Source organism: Dipteris shenzhenensis, chromosome 3 (genome assembly GCF_047967505.1).
Source record: "Dipteris shenzhenensis isolate YYH24624 ecotype China chromosome 3, Dip_SZ_1.0, whole genome shotgun sequence".
Lineage (NCBI taxonomy): Eukaryota > Viridiplantae > Streptophyta > Polypodiopsida > Gleicheniales > Dipteridaceae > Dipteris > Dipteris shenzhenensis.
In genome coordinates, this window is record NC_141598.1 from 60,307,938 (window position 1) to 60,331,983 (window position 24,046).

At 45.1% G+C, this 24,046-nt stretch overlaps 1 protein-coding gene across 2 annotated transcripts in view; it reads right to left on the minus strand.

Annotated features, from left to right (window-relative positions):
• Positions 1 to 2,377: 2,377 nt before the first annotated feature.
• Positions 2,378 to 24,046, minus strand: part of LOC147904106 (alcohol dehydrogenase-like 6) — a 78,057-nt gene continuing 56,388 nt past the window's right edge. For both annotated transcript variants that reach the window (XM_087370605.1, XM_087370610.1), the window contains 3 exons: positions 3,460 to 3,555; positions 3,179 to 3,340; positions 2,378 to 2,707 (listed from right to left, as the gene is read on the minus strand). In XM_087370605.1, the coding sequence (XP_087226731.1) occupies positions 2,597 to 2,707; positions 3,179 to 3,340; positions 3,460 to 3,555 (369 nt within the window). In that variant the 3' untranslated portion in view covers positions 2,378 to 2,596. The remainder of the gene's footprint in view (positions 2,708 to 3,178; positions 3,341 to 3,459; positions 3,556 to 24,046) is intronic.

Genomic DNA, 24,046 nt, shown 5'->3' on the forward strand with positions numbered 1-24,046 from the left:
GCAGTGTGTTGGCTTTAGCAGCCTAGGGAACTTGGCCCGTGTTTCAGATGGATGTAAAATCCGCCTTTCTGAATGGAGATCTCAAGGAGGAGGTATACGTGGAACAACCATCAAGTTTTATGATCCCTGGTTCAGAAGGTAAAGTTTATAAACTGAAGAAGACACTTTACGGGCTGAAACAGATCCCACGAGCGTGATACCAACGGATTGATGCCTACTTTCTACAAAACGGGTTCAAGAGGAGCCCATCTGATGCAAATTTGTATATCTTCAGAGAAGGAGGTAAGTGTATGATCGTGGTCCTTTATGTGGACGACCTTGTCATAACAGGTAATCATGAAGAGAAGATCTCGCAAACAAAGCATTTGCTAGGAAGAGAGTTTGAAATGACAAACCTCGGACTGATGCATTTCTGTTCGGGGATTGAAGTTTGACAAGAGCCAAAAGGCATTTGGCATGGCTGAGTGCAAGACAGTTGGCACCCCTATGGAGGTTGACGTGAAGCTCTCAAACGAGGATTCATCACCACTGGTAGACGAAGCAAAGTACAGAAGGCTTGTGGACAGTTTGATTTACTTGTGCAACACGCGACCGGACATCAGCTTTGCGATTGGTGTACTAAGCAAATTTTCCAATAAGCCCCGGGAGAACCATTGGAGGACACGGATGCGGGTGCTGAAATACATTATGGCATCACCTATACCAAGGGCAACATCTTGACCGAATTCTATGACTCGGGTTGGGCAGGAGACGTGGACAGCAGGAGGTCAGTGACATGTTACTGTTTCTCACTTGGATCTAGAGAGTTGTCATGGGTCAACAAGAAGCAACCTACAATTGCTCTTTCTTCTATCGAGGCTGAGTACAAATCAACATGCTTTGCTTCTTGCGAGGCAGTATGGTTGAGGAGGATTTTAGGAGACATGGGTGCAGTGCAGAACAAGCCTACGCAGTTATCATGTGACAATCAGAGTTACATGGCGATTGCAAAGAACTCTGTGTTCCACGCTCGCATAAAACACATTGAGATTCAACATCACTTTGTACGCGAGCTCATCATGGATGGAGAGGTCGACTTGGTGTACTGTCCGACTACAGAGAATGCTGCAGACATCTTCACGAAGGCTCTTGGAAGAGACTTGCTGGAGAGGCATCTTCATCGACTTAGCATTGGGCCGAAAAAGTAAGTTCACTTGCGGGTGGACATTGAGGGGGAGTGTTAGATATCAATGCTCCACTCTCGTGTAACTACGCGGGAATCAGCTAACTCTACTTGTAAGCCCCCCATATGAGAAGAATGCATTTGAGTAGCTCGATTATCCGGTAGATCCTGGTTTGGACACTAGATAGGGACCATGTGTGGCCTGATGGCTGGACGGCTTCAGATAGAGTTGGCACACCGTCAACTAGGCTACATGCAAGTGCGGAAAGGCATCCCATGACTGACCGCACTGAGGGTAGACGGATCACTTTCTGGGACGACCCACTCTCGGGTTGCGAGGCCCATTTGGAGCCCCAGATGATCCCGGATGGCTCTAGACCGAATAACAACTGAAGGTATGTTGCTCTATTTTACGCCACGGTTCTATCGTGTGATCGGTAGCCTATTTCAGGACTGATCCCCAATCGACCGTTTGAACGGACTGGATCGGTCACCCAATTGGGTCTAACCGACTACGACTAGTGGCTATATAAGAGCAAGCCCGTGAAGCCCATTTCATCACTGGCTATAGCAACCCTGATTCCTTAGCATCCAGTCTTCGTCCTCTACTGTTTCCAGCACGCCATCAAAGCTCCTCACACAAGAGTGCACGGTTGGGAGGCAACGCCATCTATTGTATCAGTTCTACAATAATCAAATTTTTGATTCTCCATACTATCTGCTTTTCTCTCTTGCGTACGAGATCCTGTTATCTGTTGAGCACAGACGTTGTATTGTTTTTATCTTATAGCATACTAATTGCTTCGGAATGGTGACACATGTATGTCCTTACCTTCAAGTAATTCTCAAGGCGTATGTATTGTTAATCCCTTATGGGTACATAAATAATGGGTCTTTGGTACTCAAAATTTATAGCTCGACCTAGGAATGTTCGAATAAAGCAAGTCACATTGCATAGCTAATTTTTCATACAAAAATTTCAAAATATAAAGCATTCTTGATGTTAATCTCCCTAAAAGTTAGCAAAAGATGGGCAACAAAGATTTTTTGCAAAAAAAACATGGGCAACAAAGAAGCACAAACGATGTGGTATAAGGAGAAGCCGAATGGTCTTATATAATAAACTTCAAAATGCAAAGAACTTGAAAAGTCCAAAGAGCAAAAGTAAAACTTAGCTTTGCCTACTCACACTCCCTTATACCAAAATCCTCGTAGTAATTATAAAAGCTTGTTTCTTTATTTGTCTAAACTTTCATATAAATACTTCATCGCACATACGTGCATGCACGTGTGTGTGCCTACTAATGAGGAAAATGCTAATTCCTTGCTTACACATCGTGCTACATCAAACGTCCTCCATGAATTCACTAATTTCACATCTCGATCCTTCACTTGGTTGCTACATAGAACAAGCGCCTCTTCCATACTCGCATGTTAAAAGTGCATCACACATCTCAAGCACTCCCCTTCGCGAAAAAGCTTGAAAGCTTCATTTATTTGTGAAAAGGATAGCTCATGGGAGATAAAATCCTCTAGATGAAATACCTGCAGTACACGAAAAGTCAACATTCAAAACCATTGTGACTCTGTTACTGGTACGCATACTAGAAATAATCATCACTGGTACAATCATTAGAAAGAATCTCAAGAGAAGATGAGCATGATCGTGCTGCATAGAGAGAGGAAAGAAGACTTCAATAACGGACAGAGTTTATGGAGTAGGTGAATTCAGACAGATAAACCTCGAAAGATTCAACAAAACTATCCCGTTTGTCTTTCGAGCCACCCACCAGGATGTTTGTATCAACCATCACATCCAAGTTTTCCTAAAAGAGTAGGTTGGCTGATGAAGTGAAGGTAGTGGAACTTCCAGTATCATTTAGCTTTTAATTTTCTTCTAAATAAAGCAAAGAAAAACATAGACTGGCAGATTTTATAAATCTGTGGAGTGAAAGCAACAAAAACACCATTAGCATTGTACAACCCCAACATATTTTTTGGATGGGTGCGAAATACCTTATTCATATACATGTCCACATATTGCGATAACTGGGACTTTGGTTTCAGCCCCCCAAATAACGAACCAGTTAATGTCCGCCCATACAGAAATAAGCCAGGATGTGCTGACAGAGGTGTCTTCTCACCAGCTACTCCACAAATGACTGTCATCCCCCAACCCTGAAAAGTTTCAAATTTTCAGTTTTTATCTCTCCTGAGTGAAGGCAGAACCAGAGGTTAATTGAAACCATAGTGTGCAAAACTTTGGAAAAGTTCTTGTGAAAAACGTTTGTACATACATCATGGCAACTTAAAAAGGCAGCCTCCACAACTTTTGCATTTCCGACACACTCAAAGCTGTAATCGACGCCACCGTTCGTCATCTCCTTGATTACCTGTAAAGGCCATTTCATGATTGATACGATTATTCTTCAGTGGATAACTCATTTCAAGGTTCCAAACTTAAATAAATCCATTACGGGGCCCATTGATTTTTAAAGAGAGGAACATGTGAGATGACCGATTGACCTGTGGCAAATATGATACACATGTGAAGTTTGTGACAGCGGGGAGAGAATACACAGCACTGGAGAAAGCTTGAAGAGATAAATGAATTGCACCCACAACTCTGATACAAAGAAACAGTGGTTTTGTAGGAAACCTGAAACCCTAGAGCTCAATCAATTCAGTCCTGGAGCAACACGTGACATAGTGACACATACAGTGCAAAAAATATTATTAGACCATGTGCTAGGCCCTAGGGTAAGGCTACCTACAAAGCATGAACTACCAAGTGGAAAGGGACTGCATGATAAAAGAGACTCAAACGAGACGAGGCTCAAACGAAGATGATATTCTCCTACAAAAGCCCCCCTTCAAATACACGTTTGGCCTTTCCCCCAAGGCCTATCCACAACCCATCATACATGTGGGATAACAACTCCTATGCCACATGGCATTCTCCTCCTCAATCCCTATTTATGCCTCTCCTTCTCCATTCTCAACAAGGGGTACAACAATTTCCCCTGGCACTAAATCATTCACCGTCCCTGGTGAATGCAAAACGATAAGATGAGGGAACATGACTCCCTCTTTATGGCTTAAATACATGTAGTGCTGGGACATGCCCTCAAGCTAACACCATGAAAAAAAATAAACATCCTAAACCAAACCTCCTCCATGTTGCCAGCTTTCAAATGATCATGACTTCATCTCCATTTCTGATCCATTAGCCATCAATGAATCAATAGTATCTCGTACTACTCCATACATAATGTAGGTTGCTCACACACACACACACACGCACACACACACACACACACACACACACACACACACACACACAAAATTAACAATCATCCACTTAGGTGAGCCTCCTTGCTCTAGCCATCATCCCGTACAAAGCAGACCACTAAATCTAAATTCTAAAACCCGCCATGACATATGTGGCAACTAATCCAACACAATATACCTGTCCATCTATCTAACCCTTGGGGATGACAAACTATAACACATGCTACATTGGGCTTTTTGTATACCACAATGACCCATGAGACCAAATGGTAGTAATATCTACCATTAAAACCATAGCTTCTGTCATCATGCAATATCGCCGTTCTTGCTTTGCATCTTCATGCTACGCCTTTTCAGCCTGCAGTACACCAAGCCTTCTTGCTCCTAGCCATGCTTGCCATTGCTGTAGATAGCTCATTCACAACGTTGCCATACTTCATCAACTCTTCATCACCATACACTAACATTGCCCTCTTGGCTGCTCATAGCATGTCGTTACATATCTCACCATAGTTTTGCCCAATCTAGACTCAAACTGCCTTGGCCTACATAATACCCCGAACCTTATCATGCTCTACTACAACTAAGCCACATAAACAATAATGCCATCATCAGAGCTGCCCATTATTAACCAACAGCCCGTTGTTGTCTTGCTAAGCCATAACTATGTGGGAGGGGTTGCATGTGGGGGAGAGATTAGAGAGGGAAGAGAGGTGGAGGGAAAGGGAGGGTGATTGCACAAAAGAAGAGGAGAGGGAGTACCGGGAGGATGCTAGAAACATGAAGGAGGCAAGAAACAACATTGAGGGGTGGTTGAGGATGAGGAAAGGAATGACAGAAACAAGGGGATTCAGGCTGATAAAGAGGAAGAAGTGATGGGGCTTTGAGCTCCCAAGGTCAAGAAGTGAGAGGGATAGTAAGAAGAGAATCTCGGGCAAGGGATATTGTAGCCAAGAATGAAAGTTTTTGAGATGAGCAATATGTGGAAGAAAATTACCTCAGGAGGAACTAAGAGAAGGAACCAAGGCCACGAGGTAATAAACATGTGGGGCGTATGCATGAGAGAAGAGGCAGGCCACAAGCATGATGGCAAGACTGTTACAGGGAAGAACATCCAGTAAGCTTGAACAGCTTCATCAATTGCATGCGAGGTATGAATCTTATTGTTTATGCCCCGATGGTGGTTTACCATCGGATCATGACAGCAGCAGCCTCCTCTGCACTGTCTTGGCACTCATACAGATGATCGGTGATCATTCCAATCAAACTTTTTGAATAGAGAGTTGTGCAATCTCTTTGAGATCTTGATTGAGGGGCAAGGTTCCTATTCCTTCGATGCTCATCGTTCCAACACCATCGCCACTAGAGGGGGGGTCGCTCTTGCCCTCTTAGCCCCTCTGCATCGGTGGAAATAAGGGGGAGCTTGCTCCTACCCATTGGTTGCAATGTCAAAACAAAAACTGTTATGCTCAAGCTGAGATAACATGAACTCGGAAGGGTCAGTGGACATTTTCCTTTAGAGGACCAACTATTGTATTTTATTTTTTATAGTGCTTCAAGTATATGGTTAAAGGAATCAATGTCAAGGTCCTTGGTGAGGGCGAATTGGCACTAACTAGATGGTTCTAAGGTCAGGGGCCTAGGTCGACCACAATGTGTAATTGCCAAGGGGCAAATGGAATTATACTCCAAGAGAGGGGTAAAAGGTGTACCAAAGGGTGGCCCTGGGAATGTGACATGTGGCCTGCGGAACCATCTAGGAAGTTGTGGGCTTTGTGCACAGCTTGCAGATGAAATAACGTGGGAATTGGAATCGTGCTTGTTGTCACGAAGGTTGGTTGGGAGGAACAAAGTAGTGTCATTGCCCATGATAAGTTTGGAATTGTGATGCTCGTTCATTTCAATTGGTATCAGAGCAGAGTCTATCCTCATAGACGAAATATCTTTGGTCGGGATAAACACACTCCTCGCAGCGGACATGCGAATGCGCGAAATAAAACATAATCACAATGAACCGTTCGGCGGGGTCGACGTGATTCTTTGCGGCGACCTTTGCTAGGCGAGCCCACTAAAGGACTCCTGGATATTCTCGGAGCAATCAACAACAGCAATGATCGGTTTGGTTTGGAGAACATATATTAAGTACCACCAACTGGAACAACCGATGCGCCAAGATAACAAGGTGTTCTTGGAGATACTCAATAGAATCAGAACAAAAACACAAACCCACCAAGATGTATTAACTGCTTAAATAGAGCACACCTCAAAAGGCCACCTGACAGAAACAACATACCACACTTATTTTACACGAACAACGCAAAGAACCAACACAACCAAAGCATATTCGACAGCCTACCATATCAACCATCAGCTGTTTGGCGTTGCATTTCGTGGCAGCGTCAGGTACATGTCGGTTGTTACTCTGCTTCACTACAAGTTTATTGACTCATGGTGCACGAAGTTTCCCAAATCAAAACTTTTGCTGAATTCCTTTCTAACATACATGACCTGCAAGAATATTCCCTTGGCAAAAAATCCATCGTGAAGCTACCCCTTGAACAATTACATAGGCTTGCTCTATTCTTCTACTACCTGTGAGTGCAGATGTTCACCGCCAACAGCACAATTGGTCAAGAATATCGTGGAAGTCAACATTCGCCGTGAACGTTCCCCTCTTTTTATCTTCCTACACACGGATGATGCAATCCCCGTACATGACGGAATCCCGTTTTTTTCCATCCATACATTGACGAAACTAGACATGACTCGACGGAAAACCACTTTGGAGGCACTTTTGAGTGGATTTGGTTATCTCGAAGTGACTTAGTATCGAATTGAGGGAATTAGGGAGCTGGACATAGAATTTTGGGCCAAAGAGCTCTCTATTTCCTTACGCATTTGAGTTGTTTAAGTTTTGAAATTTTATTATGCATTTGAAGTGTGGGTTTGGTTATTTCCCGTTGCTTTAGATTGCAAGAATTTCCCTAGTACAGGAAAAGAGTATTAGCTTTGGTTGTGAATCCTTTGGGTTATGCTTGTATAGCGGTTGTTTTGAACATTTGGAGTTTATAGTTTATAGTTGGAGGTTATGATTTCCAATTGCAAATACAGTTTTAGGCGGTGTTTGTTTTATAACACATCCCCACTTTATGGACAAAGGCAAAGCTATAGTGATGGAAGTTGAAGAAGAGGCTTCAAGGGTGGATCCCGTAGAGTCAGGAGTCCGACTGATCCCACAAGTGTCGCGCCCAACGGTTCATACATTGTCTAGTAGAATTGCTTTATTAGAGGATGCCTTACAACAGATTCTGACTCAACAACTGCAAGCACACGTAAGGCAATCCGAGCTTAGAAAAATGGTTCACAGTATGTCTACTAGACCATCCCATGAGGAAAAAGGTAAAGCTCCAATGGAGCCTGAAACTAGTGTTCATACGGTCGAGCCTAGAAGGGCTAAGGTACCTAATATTGCCAATTATAGGCCAGAAAAAAATTTTGGTTGGATGTCCGATCGTTGTTCTGATGTCATAGACTCCTGGTTGCACAAATGGGAGAACGAGGCTTTCGCCATTTGTGAAATCAAGAATGACGTGAAGAAATCCACGAGGCCACCCACATGTTTAATGACGCAGCAGATAGATGGTGGATAAAACAACAGAGGGATGGAGTGGCATCCGCTACTTGGGAGGGGTTCAAGAAAGAATTTAGAAAACACTTCTAGCTTCCTGACGAAGCATCCTAAGATTGGGATCAGTATAGAAACCTTTGTCAGATAAATTTATCAGTGGATGAATACACTGATAAATTCAAAGAATGTGTAATGAAGGTTTATGAACCTCTTCCTCGGTCTCGGTACAGGTAAAGGATTTTATTTTCGTACTGAATAATAGAACCAAGATGGAAGTTCGGGCCAAGTACGCGAATACTATAGATGAAGCAATTGCCATAGCCTTGAACTATGAGGATGCCAAAGGAAACAAACCAAGTGGGTTTGTGCAAGATGGGACTCGGTATGAGTACCCGAAGAAAAGTGGGTTTAAGAAGAAGTAGGTTAGCAAGGGAGTGTCTCACAGCCTAATGGCCAAGCCAAGCAGGCAAAGCCAGTTGAGACTCCTAAACCAAGTACCACCATTGGGGGTGAAAAGAAAAGTAACTCCAATGGTAGCCCAGGCTTGGTCAAAATATTCTTTAACCCTAGAGCAAAAAGAGAAAGCGAGGAGAGAAGGCTTGTGTTTTAGATGCCTTCAGCCTCATTAGTGGAAAGATTGTCCACGAAACAAGGATCGTCGGATGGCTGAGATGGTGATTTCAGAGTCGACCTAGAGATGGAGGGAAGTCCTAGAGCAGAACAGATGCAGCTTCAGCTAGCCGGATCTTCTTAGAGGTCAGGGCTTGTTGTGTTATGCGTGTCTGTTGCTAAGCTAGTAAACAGTGCACCTGACAATATCCTATCAAAGCCCGTAGCAACGGGGTATATAACACTTTAGCGATACGGATTTAATTAAGATGAAGGGGCAAGTGGCCAATCATGATGTTATTGTGTTGTTTGACTCAGCATCAACGCACAATGTAATTAACTCCAAGCTCGTAAAGAGGCTGAAATTAAAGACTAGCCCAACTAACTATGCATATACAGTCAGGATTGCAAATGGAAGTTCAACTGAAGTATGGGACCAAAGGGTTGCCCAGTTAGTACTTCAAATTCAAGACTATGCGGAGAAGCTAGATTACGAAATGACCAGGCTTGCTCACACAGATATAGCCCTGGAAAAGGCTTGGCATTCTAAGAAGAATCCAGCCATAGATTGGAAAAAACACATTTATTTGTTCAAGATGAACGATGTGCATGCAAGGTGAAAAGGATTTGCCTCAGGGACCATTAGTTCCATAAAGAAAGTTCAAAAAATCAAGAAGACTTTTTGTTTCTTTGTTCAGCACCGGTAGAGCCGATAGATGGTACCTCGGCTAGCACTGATGTTACCCAAGATGGGGAGATGGTCAAGTTGGCTGATCAAATAACAAAGGAGTTCTCTGACTGTTTTAGGGATGAGTTACCTTATGGGTTACATCCAGAGCGGAATGTTCAGCATGAGATTGAACTTATCCCCGGGGCAAAACCTATAAATAGGCCTCCTTATACATTAGGTTTTACTGAAGAAGCTGAGGTGCGAAGACAACTGGAAGAATACCTCAAGCTGGGGCCGATTCAACCCATTTTCTCACCTTTTGCTTCGCCAGTGATATTAAAGAAAAAGAAAGACGATATGTTCCGCCTTTGTATAGATTACAGAGCACTGAATAATATCACTGTTAAGCATATGTATCCGATGGCTTGGATCGAGGACTTGCTAGATGAATTACATGGAGTCATAATTTTTAACAAGATAGATCTTAAGTGCGGTTACCATCAGATCCGTATTAGAGACGAGGATGTGAATAAAACTGCTTTTAGAAGCAGGTTTGGACAATATGAGTTTTTGGTAATGCCATTTGGACTTACCAATGCTCCAGCTAGATTCATCATGCCTATGAATGATTTACTACACCCGTATATCGAGAAGTTTGCAGTACATTTTATTACGATATTCTTGTTTTCAGCAAAAGTATTGCTGAGTATCGCGAACACTTAAGAATAGTATTTAATACTTGAAGAAAGCCAGTCTATATGTAAATGAAAAGAAAATTGTATTGTGCTTGGTAAGACTTGAATATTTAGGACTCATTATTACTCATGAGGGGGTGGAAATGGATCCAAAGAAAGTGGCTGCGATACTGACTTGGCCTTTCCCTCAGAGTTTGACCGCTTTGCAAACATTCTTGGGATTTGTCCAATTTTATCGGAGGCATTTCAAATGATATTCCGAGATAGTATCGCCATTGATTGATCTGACCTCAGATAAAGTACCTTTTATATGGGGACACAATCAACAAGAAAGTTTTAAGGCCATAAAACAAGTTGTGGTCTTAGGACCGATGTTAAAAATAGTTGATCCCTGATGCAAGTGGCATTGTTGTTGGAGCAGTTCTCCTCCAAGAGCGAAGGCAAGTAGCCTTTGAAAGCAAGAAGCTTTCTCCCTCTCAACGAAATTGGCCAACTCATGAATTAGAGTTGTCTGCCGTTGTCCATGCTTTGAAAACATGGAGACATTATTTGTATGGATCAGAGTTTTATGTTGATGTTAATCATGATACTCTAAAATATTTATGTAAACAACCTGACTTGAGAGGCCGCCAAGCTAGGTGGGCAGAACTCATGCAAGAGTTTAATATGATTATTTGGTACTTAAGAGGGAAGAAAAATAAAGTTGCTGATGTGTTGTCACGCATTATGCATAATATGAGTTTCACAGTATTGGAGAGTGCTCTAATGGACGAGATTAGAGAAACTCAAAAGGTGGACAAGTTCGTCCAAAGCCTTTGGCCTAAGACTTATGTGCTTAAACCCGAGGGAAAGGATGACTTGGCATCCAGAAAAGGCCAAACTTATGCAAGATATACCATAGGGGATGGTATGCTGAAAAGAAATGGTGAGGTAGTAGTACCTAATCAGAATGGTCTTAGGCAAAGAGTCATTCAACAGTGCCATGATAGCCTATGTGTGGGACATCTTGGAGTCGAGAAGACATATAATCTCGCAAAACAAGATTTCTTTTGGCGAGAAACATATTCATGAATATGTGATGTCGTTTTTCGTGTCACATGAGTAAGGTAGAGCGGGTGAAGCCACCTGGCGTTTTACAACCCTTGGAAATACCACTAGGTAGGTGGGAGAGCATTTCCATGGACTTTATAGTAGGTCTGCCTACGATACAAGGTGGATATGATTCTATCCTTGTGGTGGTTGATCGTCTTACCAAGATGGCTCACTTCATTCCCACTAGGGAATCTGTCAGTGCCCCGCACGTAGCGTATTTGTTTATTAAACATGTATTTCGTCTGCATGGATTACCCAAATCCATAGTGTCAGACAGGGATGTTAAATTTACCAGTCATTTTTTGTGTGCTGTGTTTGAGGTACTAAGGACTGAGTTGGAAATGAGTAACATACGCTTCAGCCTCCACTGCAAGCATATGGACTATCAATGACCTCGACGCTTCAACCAACAAGCAAGTTACAGGCACGCAACCACGCCACTAGCTTCGTCATCGATTCGCATGCACAACTGCAACTACAAGCCAACCCAACGGCCAGCGCCTTAACATGTCCAACGAACTCAACGGCCTTTGTCCACAAATGCACAACCAAACACAAACGAACTTCATCAACTGACTAGCGAACAGGGAGCCATCCACACACACAGTAGTGAGCCAAACGAGCTCCAACCGATAGCCTCACACTTCCGTGGCCTCCATCTAACCTACAATCGACTCAAGCTGACACCAACGAGTTCAACAGCCCGACACCAGTGACGTTCATCGCCAATGTCACAACACCTCAACAGACTACTACAAACGTTCCAACCACAAGCTGGCCTCCAACAACCTCAAGTAGTAGCTCCATCCACTCGCCAACCAGAAGCTCCAATACAATGCCTACAACGATACAATCGACTAACAGCTCGACCAAAGTAACGCGACTCCAACAATCAACGTCTCACATTAGCGCTACTCACCACAACAATGAATCAATCCAAAGCAATGCAACGACTTCACGCAACGCCTCACAAGGTCCTACGCTGCAGCGCGACAAATTCTCACTAATATTGACAAAATCTTTCGAAGATTCCTAGGATCTAATCTTACCAAAGCTTGGCCTCAAACTTGACACGCTGCCGCTTGGTAACCACCTCAGGGCTTGGTTAGTCTAGTGACACATGGCATCTTATCTGCCACGTGGGGTTATTTGGCACGTCAACAGGGCCGACGCTGCTACCACATCATCAACTAACCTCATTGGCCACGTTAACGACTCACGTCAACAAGCCATGTCATTTGCCCAACTCATCTGCCACGTCACCCCGAGGCCATGTCAGTAGAACTTATCTTGCCACATCAATAGGCCTCTGCCTCTCCCACGTCAGCACAGTTGGATAGTGACATGTCACCACAACCACGTCATCACGGTTGGATAGTGACATGTCAGTAGACCTCTGCCTCTCCCACGTCAACACGGTTGGATAGTGACACGTCACCACAACCACGTCATCAGTCACTCATCAATACCACATCATCAATGGCCACCTCAGCAATGCCACGTCATCTGCACAATCAACATGCCATGTCATCACAAAGCGCCACATAGGCACAGTTATAATCAACACGTGAACACATAGTGGCACATCACCACATGCCACATCATCCATTTTTACTCTTCCATGGACTAAGTGTTATACAAATTTCAAATGCCCATATCTTTTGATCCAGAAGGAATTTTGAGATGATGCAAAAACCAAAAATGATCGGCAGATCGTGCTCACACGTAGTGAGCACCTCAAACCGGCATTCTGACTGATGCACATGTCAGAAACTTTCAATCCTCGTCATCGAAACCACCTCCTAATCCATTGCAGCGACCCAACACATAAAAATGAACGAACTAAAATTCATTTTGCTACATTTTCCGCTTCAACGCGTAGTCTAGCACATAGGTGAGGAGATGGGCTGGCTAGGCGTCGAGTGAGCACACGATTGCTCAGAGATTGAGGGCAGAGAGGCTTTTGGCTAAGCAGGTGCTTTATGAGCAAGAGAAGTGCCGGGTGTTGACAATGATCACGTGCATGAAGGGCTGTTGCTCTTGTTGGGAGGTTCAGAACTTGGCCGTGGGATATCAAGTGCAAGGGCTTGGAGTAGATGCACTATGAACGCTCCATGATGACGACCTTTGTTGCATAGCTTTGATCACATGACAGAGAAGGGTGACAGGAGTGGTGCAGAAGAACGACGGGTTGATCATCAAGTGTCGACTGCGGCTCTTGAGAGTCTGGGATACCTTGTATGAGAAGAGCGTGTTCGTGGCTGGTGTGGGAGAAGCCGCGACTAGAGGCTATCATAGCATAAAGAGATGAGAGATAACGGAGGAGTTGCATCGAAAGCACAGACTGGATATACATGTAAAGAGGTTGGTGGAGAATTCATGGTCTGAGGCGAATCTGTTTACTCGGATGGGGCTGGATGGCATGGGTGCTCTACGAGTGGAGCACTTGTGTGGCTACTTTAATCTCCCTTACGAGATGGACGTTGTGGTATTAGCTGAGGCTAATGTGTGGGGAGCTCCTGTCTGGTCGTGGGTGTCATAATATATAAGGTGGGTTTAGAGTGAGCAGGAGAATAGCTATGAGGTAGATATTATAGCTTGAAGGCAAAGATGAGCAAAGAATGGTGGGCTGCATCATTTCTAGTGTTTGTTGATGAACTGGGGAAAGATATAATAAATTTCTGATTGTGGCCATCTTGTGGATTGATGTCTTGAAAAGTTATGAAGTAAGTCATCATGTGGGTTGTGGGTTGGATGTATTTTGAAGCTGATTGCTCTCTGAGTTGTTGAGGGAAGAAGTCCACTTGTCTTGAGCTGTGTAGACTTTGGGGTTTTTTAAAAGTTGTTTGGCTTCCAGAGTCAATGTGGCCAGAGTCAATGTGCTGAATGTAGAGGTGTGTAGAGACAAGGATGTTGAATGAATGTCTTTTACCTTGTGATTGTGCTATTCAGTTGTTTTAAATGTGGATGAGGGTGGCTGTGAAGGCGGATTAGGCTCTACTGCTTTTGTCCATCCACGTTTTGGTGCCTCCACGCAGGACTGTGCACTTCAGTTTACAAGTGTGAAGCTGTGCAGTCAGCTGTAGTATTGAAGAGCTGAGAGAGATGGCACAGGACTTTCCAGAGTTTTGGGGACTGCCATATGAAAATGCAACTAGATCGATTGATGTAGGGCATCGAGAGAAGAGCATCCCCTTCTTTCGTTACACGGTCAGTAATGCCAGGAGATTTCAGCTCAGTGATAGAGGTTGGAGACCTTCCAGAGTTCCTCATTGGGAGACATTTGATATGACTGCGGATCTGCAGAGGTGCTTCTGGAGGAGACTCTGGAAATCCCACAGGAATAGAAAGATCACTCTTTTCTTTTGGCTTTCTATCCATGGTGGGTTTGCAGTGAACCTTTGGAGATCCAAGTTCGGAGGCGACCCTACTTGCCCTCGTTGCCTCTCTGCTTCGGAGTCTATTCAGCATTGTTTATGGGATTGCAGACAGGCGAGGATGATTTGGATGGGGGTAGCCAGGATTTTCAGTCACTTTGCCCACCCCCCATTCTTTATGACATGGGGCTCAGTGGCTTGGCTTTCTCTTACAGGGCCTCAAGTATTCTATGAGATACTTGACTCCTCTTGGGCCATTTTGGTTTGACGTCATCAGATTGAGTCCTGTTCGTTGGATGTGGTACCACACCTTCCTTTTACAGATGTACATGTCTCGGTGGATACTTCTTGGGAGATTTTAGCGAGCATTGCATCCTGGCATATCTAGAGGGCCAGATGTATAGAGGCTATGGAGGGTACTCAGGTTCATCCCTCGCACACTTTGGCTAGTATTTGGATAGATACCGTACATACTTTGATGGCCATATGGATGAGGATACAGGGAGACTCCCGTGCAGCCTCAGCTAGGAGGGCTTCCTTCTTCAGGGAATAAAAGAACTCTCCTTTCTTCTGTGAGACTCTTACAGGGTTGAGGTGGCACTTTCAACCTCAGCCTTGGTTGTTTTCCACCTCACTTTGAGGGGGTTTTATTTATCCTCATGATTTCATGATGTTGTATTTTCGCTCAGAGCTTGCTCTAGCGAGTTTCTTTCTTACTTAATAGAAGTCTCTTTTTTGGGAAAAAAAAGAAAAAATGCAACTAGATTCCTGGAAAGGATGGAATTTACAGCACTTATGAAAGATAGGGCAACCCCTGAGATTTTGTTTCAGATCATGAATTATTGCTTGCAGGGAGATGCAAAAGCATGGCTACAGACTCAAGTGGCTACCTTCAAGACTACTCATCCTCAGCAGCAAAATCCGGAGTATACAGTGGTGAGAGCAGCCTTTCTTGCACGGTTTGCACAATCCAGGAGCCCTAATGAAGTTTGGAAAGAGCTCTGCAAAGTGAGACAGGAAGAGGAGCAGGAGGTTGACTAGTACCTGATTCACTTTGGGAGATTATGGAGTCTTTGGTGTGAAGCTCTTGTGCCAAAGGTGCCTCCTCAGATGATAAAGAGAGACCGCTTCATTTTAGGCCTGAAGCCTTCACTCCGTTTGAAGGTGGAGCTGAGGAATATCGATAGTTTTGAGGATGCTGTTAGAGTGGCCAGGGAGAAGGAGTGGAAAGTCAAGAGACTGAGGCAGATGGACATGCATGAAGGGCCCAAAACGCTGGTTAGCAGCCCAGAAATGATCCAAGGCATATGCACAGAGAGAGCCGGTGTCTGTTCTTGTATAGGATAATTCCCTAAAAAAGGACTTGCATGATGCTGGAGAGCTTATGAAAACACTCAGTCTAAATTAGATAGAGACTCCAGGAAGAGGCAGAGGACAGAATAACAAGAGAGAAGCTATGGCTGGAGGAGAAGGAAGTTCAGCTGGAATAGGTAGAGGACGGGGATATATCAGCAATGTTCAATGCTGGAATTGTGGGGAGTGGGGACATATCAGCCCTCACTGTGATAAGCCAGCCAGGGCAGATGGAGATGTCTATCCTGAGCAGCAGAGAATAAATGATAGATCAAGTGATTACAGTATGGAGGTGAAAGATCTGAATCAACTCTCTACCAGTGGTGTGAAATGGGAGGATAAGGGGAAAGGAAAGGCAATTATCCTGATCAGAATGGAGACCATACCAGAGATTATGTCTGTACCCATGTAGTGCAATATGAGCTGTAGGCTAGAATTGGAAGAGGAATCTGAGGAGACAATCACAGACGAAGAGACAGAGAGTGAGACAGAGGAAGAGAGCATCTCATCAGAGGAAGAGAGTCAGTTGTCTTTACTGCTAAAGTAACCAGATGCATATAGTGTTGATGTAAGGGAGCTGGAAATCATTACACTTATTATGAATGGAGACTTGTCAGTTGCTATGGAGGGAGTGAAGGGGTTGCTGCCACATATGGCAGAAAGGTTGAGAGCCCATTAAAGGCAGCTAAGGATAAGTCTGTGTGGGTAGTGGTAGATGATGATCATGCTCCACTGTTGTGTGATGATGTGCATATGATGGCTGGTCATGTTGCAGCAGTTATGCAGCCACTTGAAGACAAGGCTTGGAAGGAGTACATGGCTGAATGCAATCCGTTCGTGGTTGACACTGTGATTGTGCATACTGAAGGGGCTGAGATTTCAGGTTCAGCAAGTGAGGAAGAGAAAGGTGAAACTAGCAGTGAAGATGAGAGCTCAATATGTGTGACAGTGATGAAGCTGCTGTGGCTATTACTGATAAAGTAAAAGACCTGCAGTTAAAACTCTTAGTTTGGGTGGGACCAGCAAGTGTTGATTGTGTACATGCGAACTTTGATGTGTATGATAAGGTTAAGATTCAGTGTTTACAGGAGGATGGTGATTCAGATGATGAGCTAGATTGCATTTTTAATGATGCATTGGATGATATGTTAGCATTGATCTCTTCGGAAAAGAATGTAAACACCAATATGCATGTTGAGCTGGATGGTAGTGATAGTGTGGTTGATGATCAACTAGATGCTTTACTTGATGATACCCTCATGGATTCTGCATGTATGGTTGGTAATGACAAGAAAATATGTACTTCTCATAACTGTTCAGAGAATGAGGATATCAGTGAGGATAGGATGCATAGCAAAGAGTGTGCTGATATGTTTGAGCATTCTTCAGGTGGGAAGGATGTTTGTTTGCTCCTGGGTGATCTTCATAATTCATGTGATGGGCTAAGTTTTGCAGCTTACAAGGTTGAGGCAATAGGGTATGTTGAGAAGTCCCTAATCACAGATTATGGGCTGGTTGTGCTCGTGAGATCTATATGTGAGGTAGTGACCTCAAAAGATGTGGCTCATGTGGAGATGAGCAAGACTCATGATACAAGTGTGATAGCTAATAGCCAATGGATAGCCAATGGACTTGTGTGATGTCTTGGCAGGATAAGCTATGGGATCTTGGAGGCTTAGTGAGGATGTGGGTATATGGAAGGAGCTGAAGGCTACATCAATTTGGTGTGTTGTTGATTTCTTTTGATCCAGGGGGATGGTGGATTATACATATCTGGCAGTGGAGGGTCAAAGTTATCCTTTTAATCCGGGAAAAGGAAAGCAGAGGCATAGAGTACAAGCTTGCTTTGTTTTTGATCCAGGTGGTTTGCTGATTTTTTTCTTTTAGCTACTGGACATGAATGTCACAGCAGAAGAAAAGGGGTTGCTAGAGATGTGTGGATAAAAAAGTAAATATGTTTTTCACTTGTTGCATGCTGATGGGTAGATGCATAGCTATCTACATAGCTCATGGGTGGTGGCTTTAAGTAATGGACACCCTCATAAAGGACTCTACACTGATGTATATATTTTCTTGAGATGGTAGATACCTCTACCGGGACTTTTGGGAGATGATGAAAAGCAGCGTGGGTGCATCAGACACTCTAGAGCGATTGGTGTGGGATGACATGCTTTTCATTGCCGTCCTGTGTCTTGTGTTTATCTTGCCATGAGTGATTTTCGATTTGTTGCAAGTTGTGTGAGCATCCATGTCATGGTCTGAGGGCTTCATGGACGTGCGGTTATATGTGGCAATCAAGCATCAAATGCTTGCTTGAAGGTTATGTGCAAAGGTGGTGTGCCTAAGGTTGGAATATGTGCTTTAAGTGCCTTGGTCTAAGCTTTGTGGGAATCCTTGGGAGTGGTAAAAAGGCAGCATGAGATGGCTAATTAAGGTGACGTGGCTTATATTAAGAAAGGCATGCATGCATGTGGCTATGTAGAGAAGAAAAGGAAAGCTTCTAGTCGACGAGCTGGATGTAGATGGAGATGACAGCTTGCAGGAAAATTCTGGAAGGAGTTCATGGGCACACGGGAGATCATCACGCAAAGGAGGGGCTGCAGGGTGGGCTGCATCATTTCTAGTGTTTGTTGATGAACTGGGGAAAGATATAATAAATTTCTGACTGTGGCCATTGAAAAGTTTTGAAGTAAGTCATCATGTGGGTTGTGGGTTGGATGTATTTTGAAGCTGATTGCTCTCTAAGTTGTTGAGGGAAGAAGTCCACTTGTCTTGAGCTGTGTAGACTTTGGGGTTTTTTAAAAGTTGTTTGGCTTCCAGAGGAAATGTGGCCAGAGTCAATGTGCTGAATGTAGAGGTGTGTAGAGACAAGGATGTTGAATGAATGTCTTTTACCTTGTGATTGTGCTATTCAGTTGTTTTAAATGTGAATGAGGGTGGCTGTGAAGGCGGATTAGGCTCTATTGCTTTTGTCCATCCAACGTGTGAAGCTTCGACATGTTCAGCACACATTTCATGCAATCATCTTTTGATCGACCAGTCTTTGATCCAAGTGGACTTCTTACTTTTTTGATTTCCTTCCTCATCCCTTCGATGTATTCCTAAAGGCGAAAGATGACCCACAAATTAAGAGGAGAAAACGCACGTTATGTACACGATCTAGTAAGTTGTACTCATTGTACAAGCTTCTGCTACATAGCAACTGTGCTCACATATGCACATACTACTTTGATTGTTTTCAATTTTCTTTTTTAGTTTTGGATGCTATCATATGCACCGAACGAAATTTACCAAAAGGTCTTGTACATGCACCCTCTACTTACCTAAGTGCAATTTAAGAGGGGGTGTTGAGGATGGTGTAAATTGCACCATATGTTAAGGGCATTAGGGGCAAACCCTAACCCTAACCCTAACCCTAACCCTAAGGGGTTCTCATGTATATATTCATGATTATGTTCAATACAATTCAATGCAGTGTCGGCGGTAGAAGTCGAGCTTCACAGGAAGCTCGGAGTGAAGAAACCATGTCCACCAGGTGTGAAGCTGGAGCACATCCGCTCGAATGAGCCGGTTGACCTCCTGGTCAGTGGGGGAGAGGGGAGATGGTGGAGCGTCGAGGTTGTACTGAAAAGGAGGCAACCGGTCTAAGTCGAGGCCCAGTCGGGTGAACCAACTGGAAAGACGACTATACCAGCATCGCTGGTCCCCATCAACGGATAAGGCCATAGAGGAGGATAGGGCTAACCAAGGTAGGTGGAGGTGACCATCAGTGGAGGAGCCAAAATCCCTGACTCTGTGGAGATAGGTGATAGCCTGAAAAGCCGCAGCATGCGCTCCGGATCTCCCTCGGTCAGTTTAGGGTCTCGTCACACCGATTACGGATCGAGAGCGGACGCGCAGAGGGTATCCCACGAGAGGACCGCCTTTGCCCACTTTGCAACTTGCAGGAGATCGAGTCGGAGGAGCACTTTGCTTTCAGATGTCCTATCTATTATGCCATTCGAGGCCGATACCACTGCCTCTTCCGCAACGGATTCGGCTCCCTCCCACACATGCTGCAGTTCCCAGATCAGCGATGCCTAGCCGCTTTCTTACATGAGATGACTCGCCACCGAGATACCTCTCTCCGAGCATGGCGACACGAGCAGCACACACAGCGTGAGGACACCCAGCGGCCTATCACTGACTTCTTTCAGTCACAGGATACCTCTTCTCAGTCTAGCCGACGACGCGGACGTGAGCGAGAGCCAGAGCCACGACAGCTGCGTCAGCGGACAGACTCACACATCCAGGTCCATGACATCTCGTCTCTGCTCTCAGCCCGCCCCACTGGGGTTACCGTTGCCCTCATCCACAGGGCCACCCGCAACCCCTGACGACCGAGCTCGACTAGGCCGCGTGACGTCAGAGGCCAATCATCTATCGCAGGATTTTTTCCGACCTCCCATTTGACAGCCCCTCTATGATTGGTCTCTGACGATCACCACCTGCACATGTATACTGTATCTCCCCCCCCTGCCCCATTTTTGCTGCCCCCCCCTTCTTCTTCTTTGTATCATCTGGAGGTAGACACATATTTTTTGTATCAGGACTAGACACACAGTCCTTCATAACCTCTTTTTTGTAGAAACGGTTGGTTGGCCCGTTTTGAGACCACCACCGTTATGCTCATTGTATCAGTTATCTTTAGTCTCATAGACCTTCACGGTCTCCCGAAGACTTTAATAAACTTTCTTTCTTTCTTTCTTTCTCTCTCTCTCTCTATCAGGGCTTGTGCCCTAGGAGCTGGAACAGAGGGGCAAAGTTGTGAGGAGACGAAGAAGATGCTAGGTAAGATCCAAGGGATGGAGAGCTCGGTGGATCTGGGACTGCCCTTTGAAGGAGAGAAGAGGATGAAGAAGAGGGAAGTATGGCGAGGGAGCTGACAATTGCTGAGGAAGCTGCAAGGGAGTGAAATTGGGGCCTGCAGGGAGGGTAGGTGAAAAGGGTGATAATAGGGGAGTGCAAGGTGGAATGCAAGGAAGGTGAAGAGGACTAGGATGAGGGTGAAGGGGGAGAAGGGGATCAAGCGGAAGGGGGGTGGCGGTACCGGGGGACTAGAGCTAACCTTATAGCTGTCTAAACGTATACTGAGGGAAGCTGAGCAGTAGCCTTCAACTCCAACCTTCGGCTCGACCTCTAGGGAAAGATCAAAGAACTCCCTCTCAGAGGATGCCCAGTGGTCGGGATGGGTTTTGTCTGATTGCCTCCTTATGGGGAGAACTCCGTCTAGGATCTCAATCTCACCTGCTACTTGTGAGATGGGCTTGATATCTATATGATTCTTTGCTGCTCTCTTGCTGCTTTTCTTGCCTTTTACTCTGGTCCAACCACCATCTGATGGGACAACCCAACGGGTTTGTGACTGAGGAGGCAATGTCTTAAGGCTGGGGTCCTATCCCCCCTCTTGTCTTGCTGGCAGTCCAAGGTGGCCTTGGGTCGAGGGGCTCACAAAGCGTGGTGAAGCTGTGGTAAGGTGTCCTATTTGTCTGTAGTGCAAGGATTGCCCTGGCAAGCTGACCCTCTGCCAGACCGTCATGGCTTTCATCCCACATGATGAGGTATGTTCAGAGACGTTCAGGCCTCCAAGTCACTTGGGTACACACATGTAGCAGTGCTGATAGCATGGTAATGGATTGCTATCCGGTCGCTATTGTTACTTGACACGTCAGCATGTGCACACCAATAGATAGAAGATGCTTCAGAGGGAGGGCGAGGAGCTACAGAGGGGGCGAAGAGGCAGACGGGGCAGCCAGGGGGGTGCGGCAGCTCAACAGCAGCTCACAGAGAGAGTATTTCTTTCTGTTGAATCATCTTATGCAGGTACTCTTCTTGATGAGAAAGAGCCTGATAATTTTGAAGACGCTAAGGATAATGTGCATTGGATGAATGCCATGCAAGATGAGTTGCAGTCCATTGAGAAAAATCAGGCCTCAAATCTTGTGGATTTACCACCAGGAAAGAATGCCATAGGTACAAAATGGGTTTTCAAAGTAAAAATAAAGTCAAATGGGTCCATTGACAGGTACAAGGCACGGCTGGTTGCAAAAGGCTATGCTCAGAAGAAGGGCATTGATTATGAGGAGACATTTGCTCCTACTTCCAAGATGACCACTATCAGATCAGTTATTACTATGGCTGCACATTTTGATTGGAATGTTCATCAGTTGGAGATACAAACAGCTTTTCTTAATGGACACTCGTTGGAAGAAGTTTATGCCATACAACCTCCTGGCTTTGAAATTTCAGGTAATGCACATAAAGTTTGCAAGCTAAAAAAGCTTTGTATGGGCTAAAACAAGCCCCACGTGCATGGTGCTTCAAGATTGATTTCTTTCTGACCAGCAAGGAGCTTCATAACAATCCAACTGAAAGTACCCTCTACATCAAGATGGATGGGGGGGATATTTTGGTCATCATTTGTTATGTAGATGATATGCTGCTCATAGGGTCACATGAAGAAAAAATTGTTGGAAAGGTCACCTCCCCATCTGTAAAACCCCAAATGAGGAGAGCGTGGGGGAGGGAGACCTAGGGCAGAAGATGCCCAGAGAAGAGAGAGAGAGGGGGCTGCCACATGGGCAGCACCTCACAAGAGAAGAAGGCTGCAACAGATGGCGCGAATTACAGTGCAGATGGCGGGGACAGCAAGCCCTAGATCTGACCTGGTAGGGCGCAATGACATCAGCAGTGTACGGCACTGCACACGTGGCTGGAGAGAACCTGGCAGAGGGCAGAACCAGCAGGCCTGGTGAAGCAGAAAATGGGGCTGACAGTGGGCAGTGGCATGCCTTATATAGGCTGGGCCCTTGCCTAGATTGGAGGGCCAAAAGCCCTAGAAATGAGTCTGCACATCTATTGAATGCACATAAGTAAAGAAGTTTGTGATTCCACACCCCACACGCACACTGTGTGAGCTCTTGGGCATTACTATAAGTCTTCCGCTGTGTGTACCCTCTGTTGGGTCATTTCTAACATGGTATCAGAGCCCAAGTAGGAGGCTCACAGGTGTGGGAGCCTGAAGGCAGGGACCTTGCTGAAGGACGACCTTGATTCAGAAGCTCTTGGGAATCCACTTCCACGACTGGAGGATTGTGCCATTGTGCCCTTGCGAGAAGGAGGGTGACTCAGGTTTAGTCAGGTGCGTTCAGATTTCTGGTCTACTGAAATTGAGTTTGGTTGACTTTGTTGTGTGGTATAAGCAGCAGAGATGTCGACCTCTACAGCCTCTTCAGCCCCTGCTTTCCCTTCCTCCTGCCCCAGTTTAAACTGGACGAGACTAATTACCCGATCTGGAAAATGAAGATCCGGAGTCATTTAGCGGCTCGAAAGTTGTGGAAGCTGACCACGGGAGTGGAGTCGAAGCCGGAGGACATCGTGGACAGGAAAGGGGAGATAGTCATGGCAGTAGACAGAAAGGAGCTCGAAGCTTGGGAAGACAGAGATGCCCATGCCTTGGCAATAATTATAGGAACGGAGTCCGCTTATAGGGACTACGGCGGACTCCGTTCTTCCACATATCCAGCTGGCCTCTACAATCTTGATATGGAAGAAGGAGATACGGTACATAGCCATTTGACGAAGGTCAAGGTGGTGAGGGATCAACTGGCAGCAGTTGGTCAGAAGACAGACTCATGCCATTTGGCGTTGATGGTATTGAGGAGATTACCTCGGAGTTTCAAGAGCTTTGTTACGACTGTGACAGCAGGATAGAGGACCAAACCTCTGACATTCGAGGAGTTGGGTCCATTACTCCTACAGGAGGAAGCTCGGGAGAAGCTCTACAACGAGGATAAAGACGACAAGGCGATGCTGGCGAAGGATTCCGTTGGCAAAGGAAAGGGCAAGCCTAACGGTGGCAAGTCCAAGAAAGACGACTCTGACGACGAGGGGACTTCTAAGAGGAAGCAGAAGAAGAAGTGCTTCTACTTTGATACGCCAGGACATTTTGCAAAGGACTGCGGAAAGAAAAAGGCGGATCAGAAAAACAAAAAGGAGTCTGACTTAGATTCAGAAGGCCAAAGCAAATGTGGTAATCAAAGAGTTGTTCCTCGTAACATCACCGAGTGTTACCGAGGTCAGATATGTTGATCCAGCAATCACAGTGAGGATGTCTGACATAGAGATGTG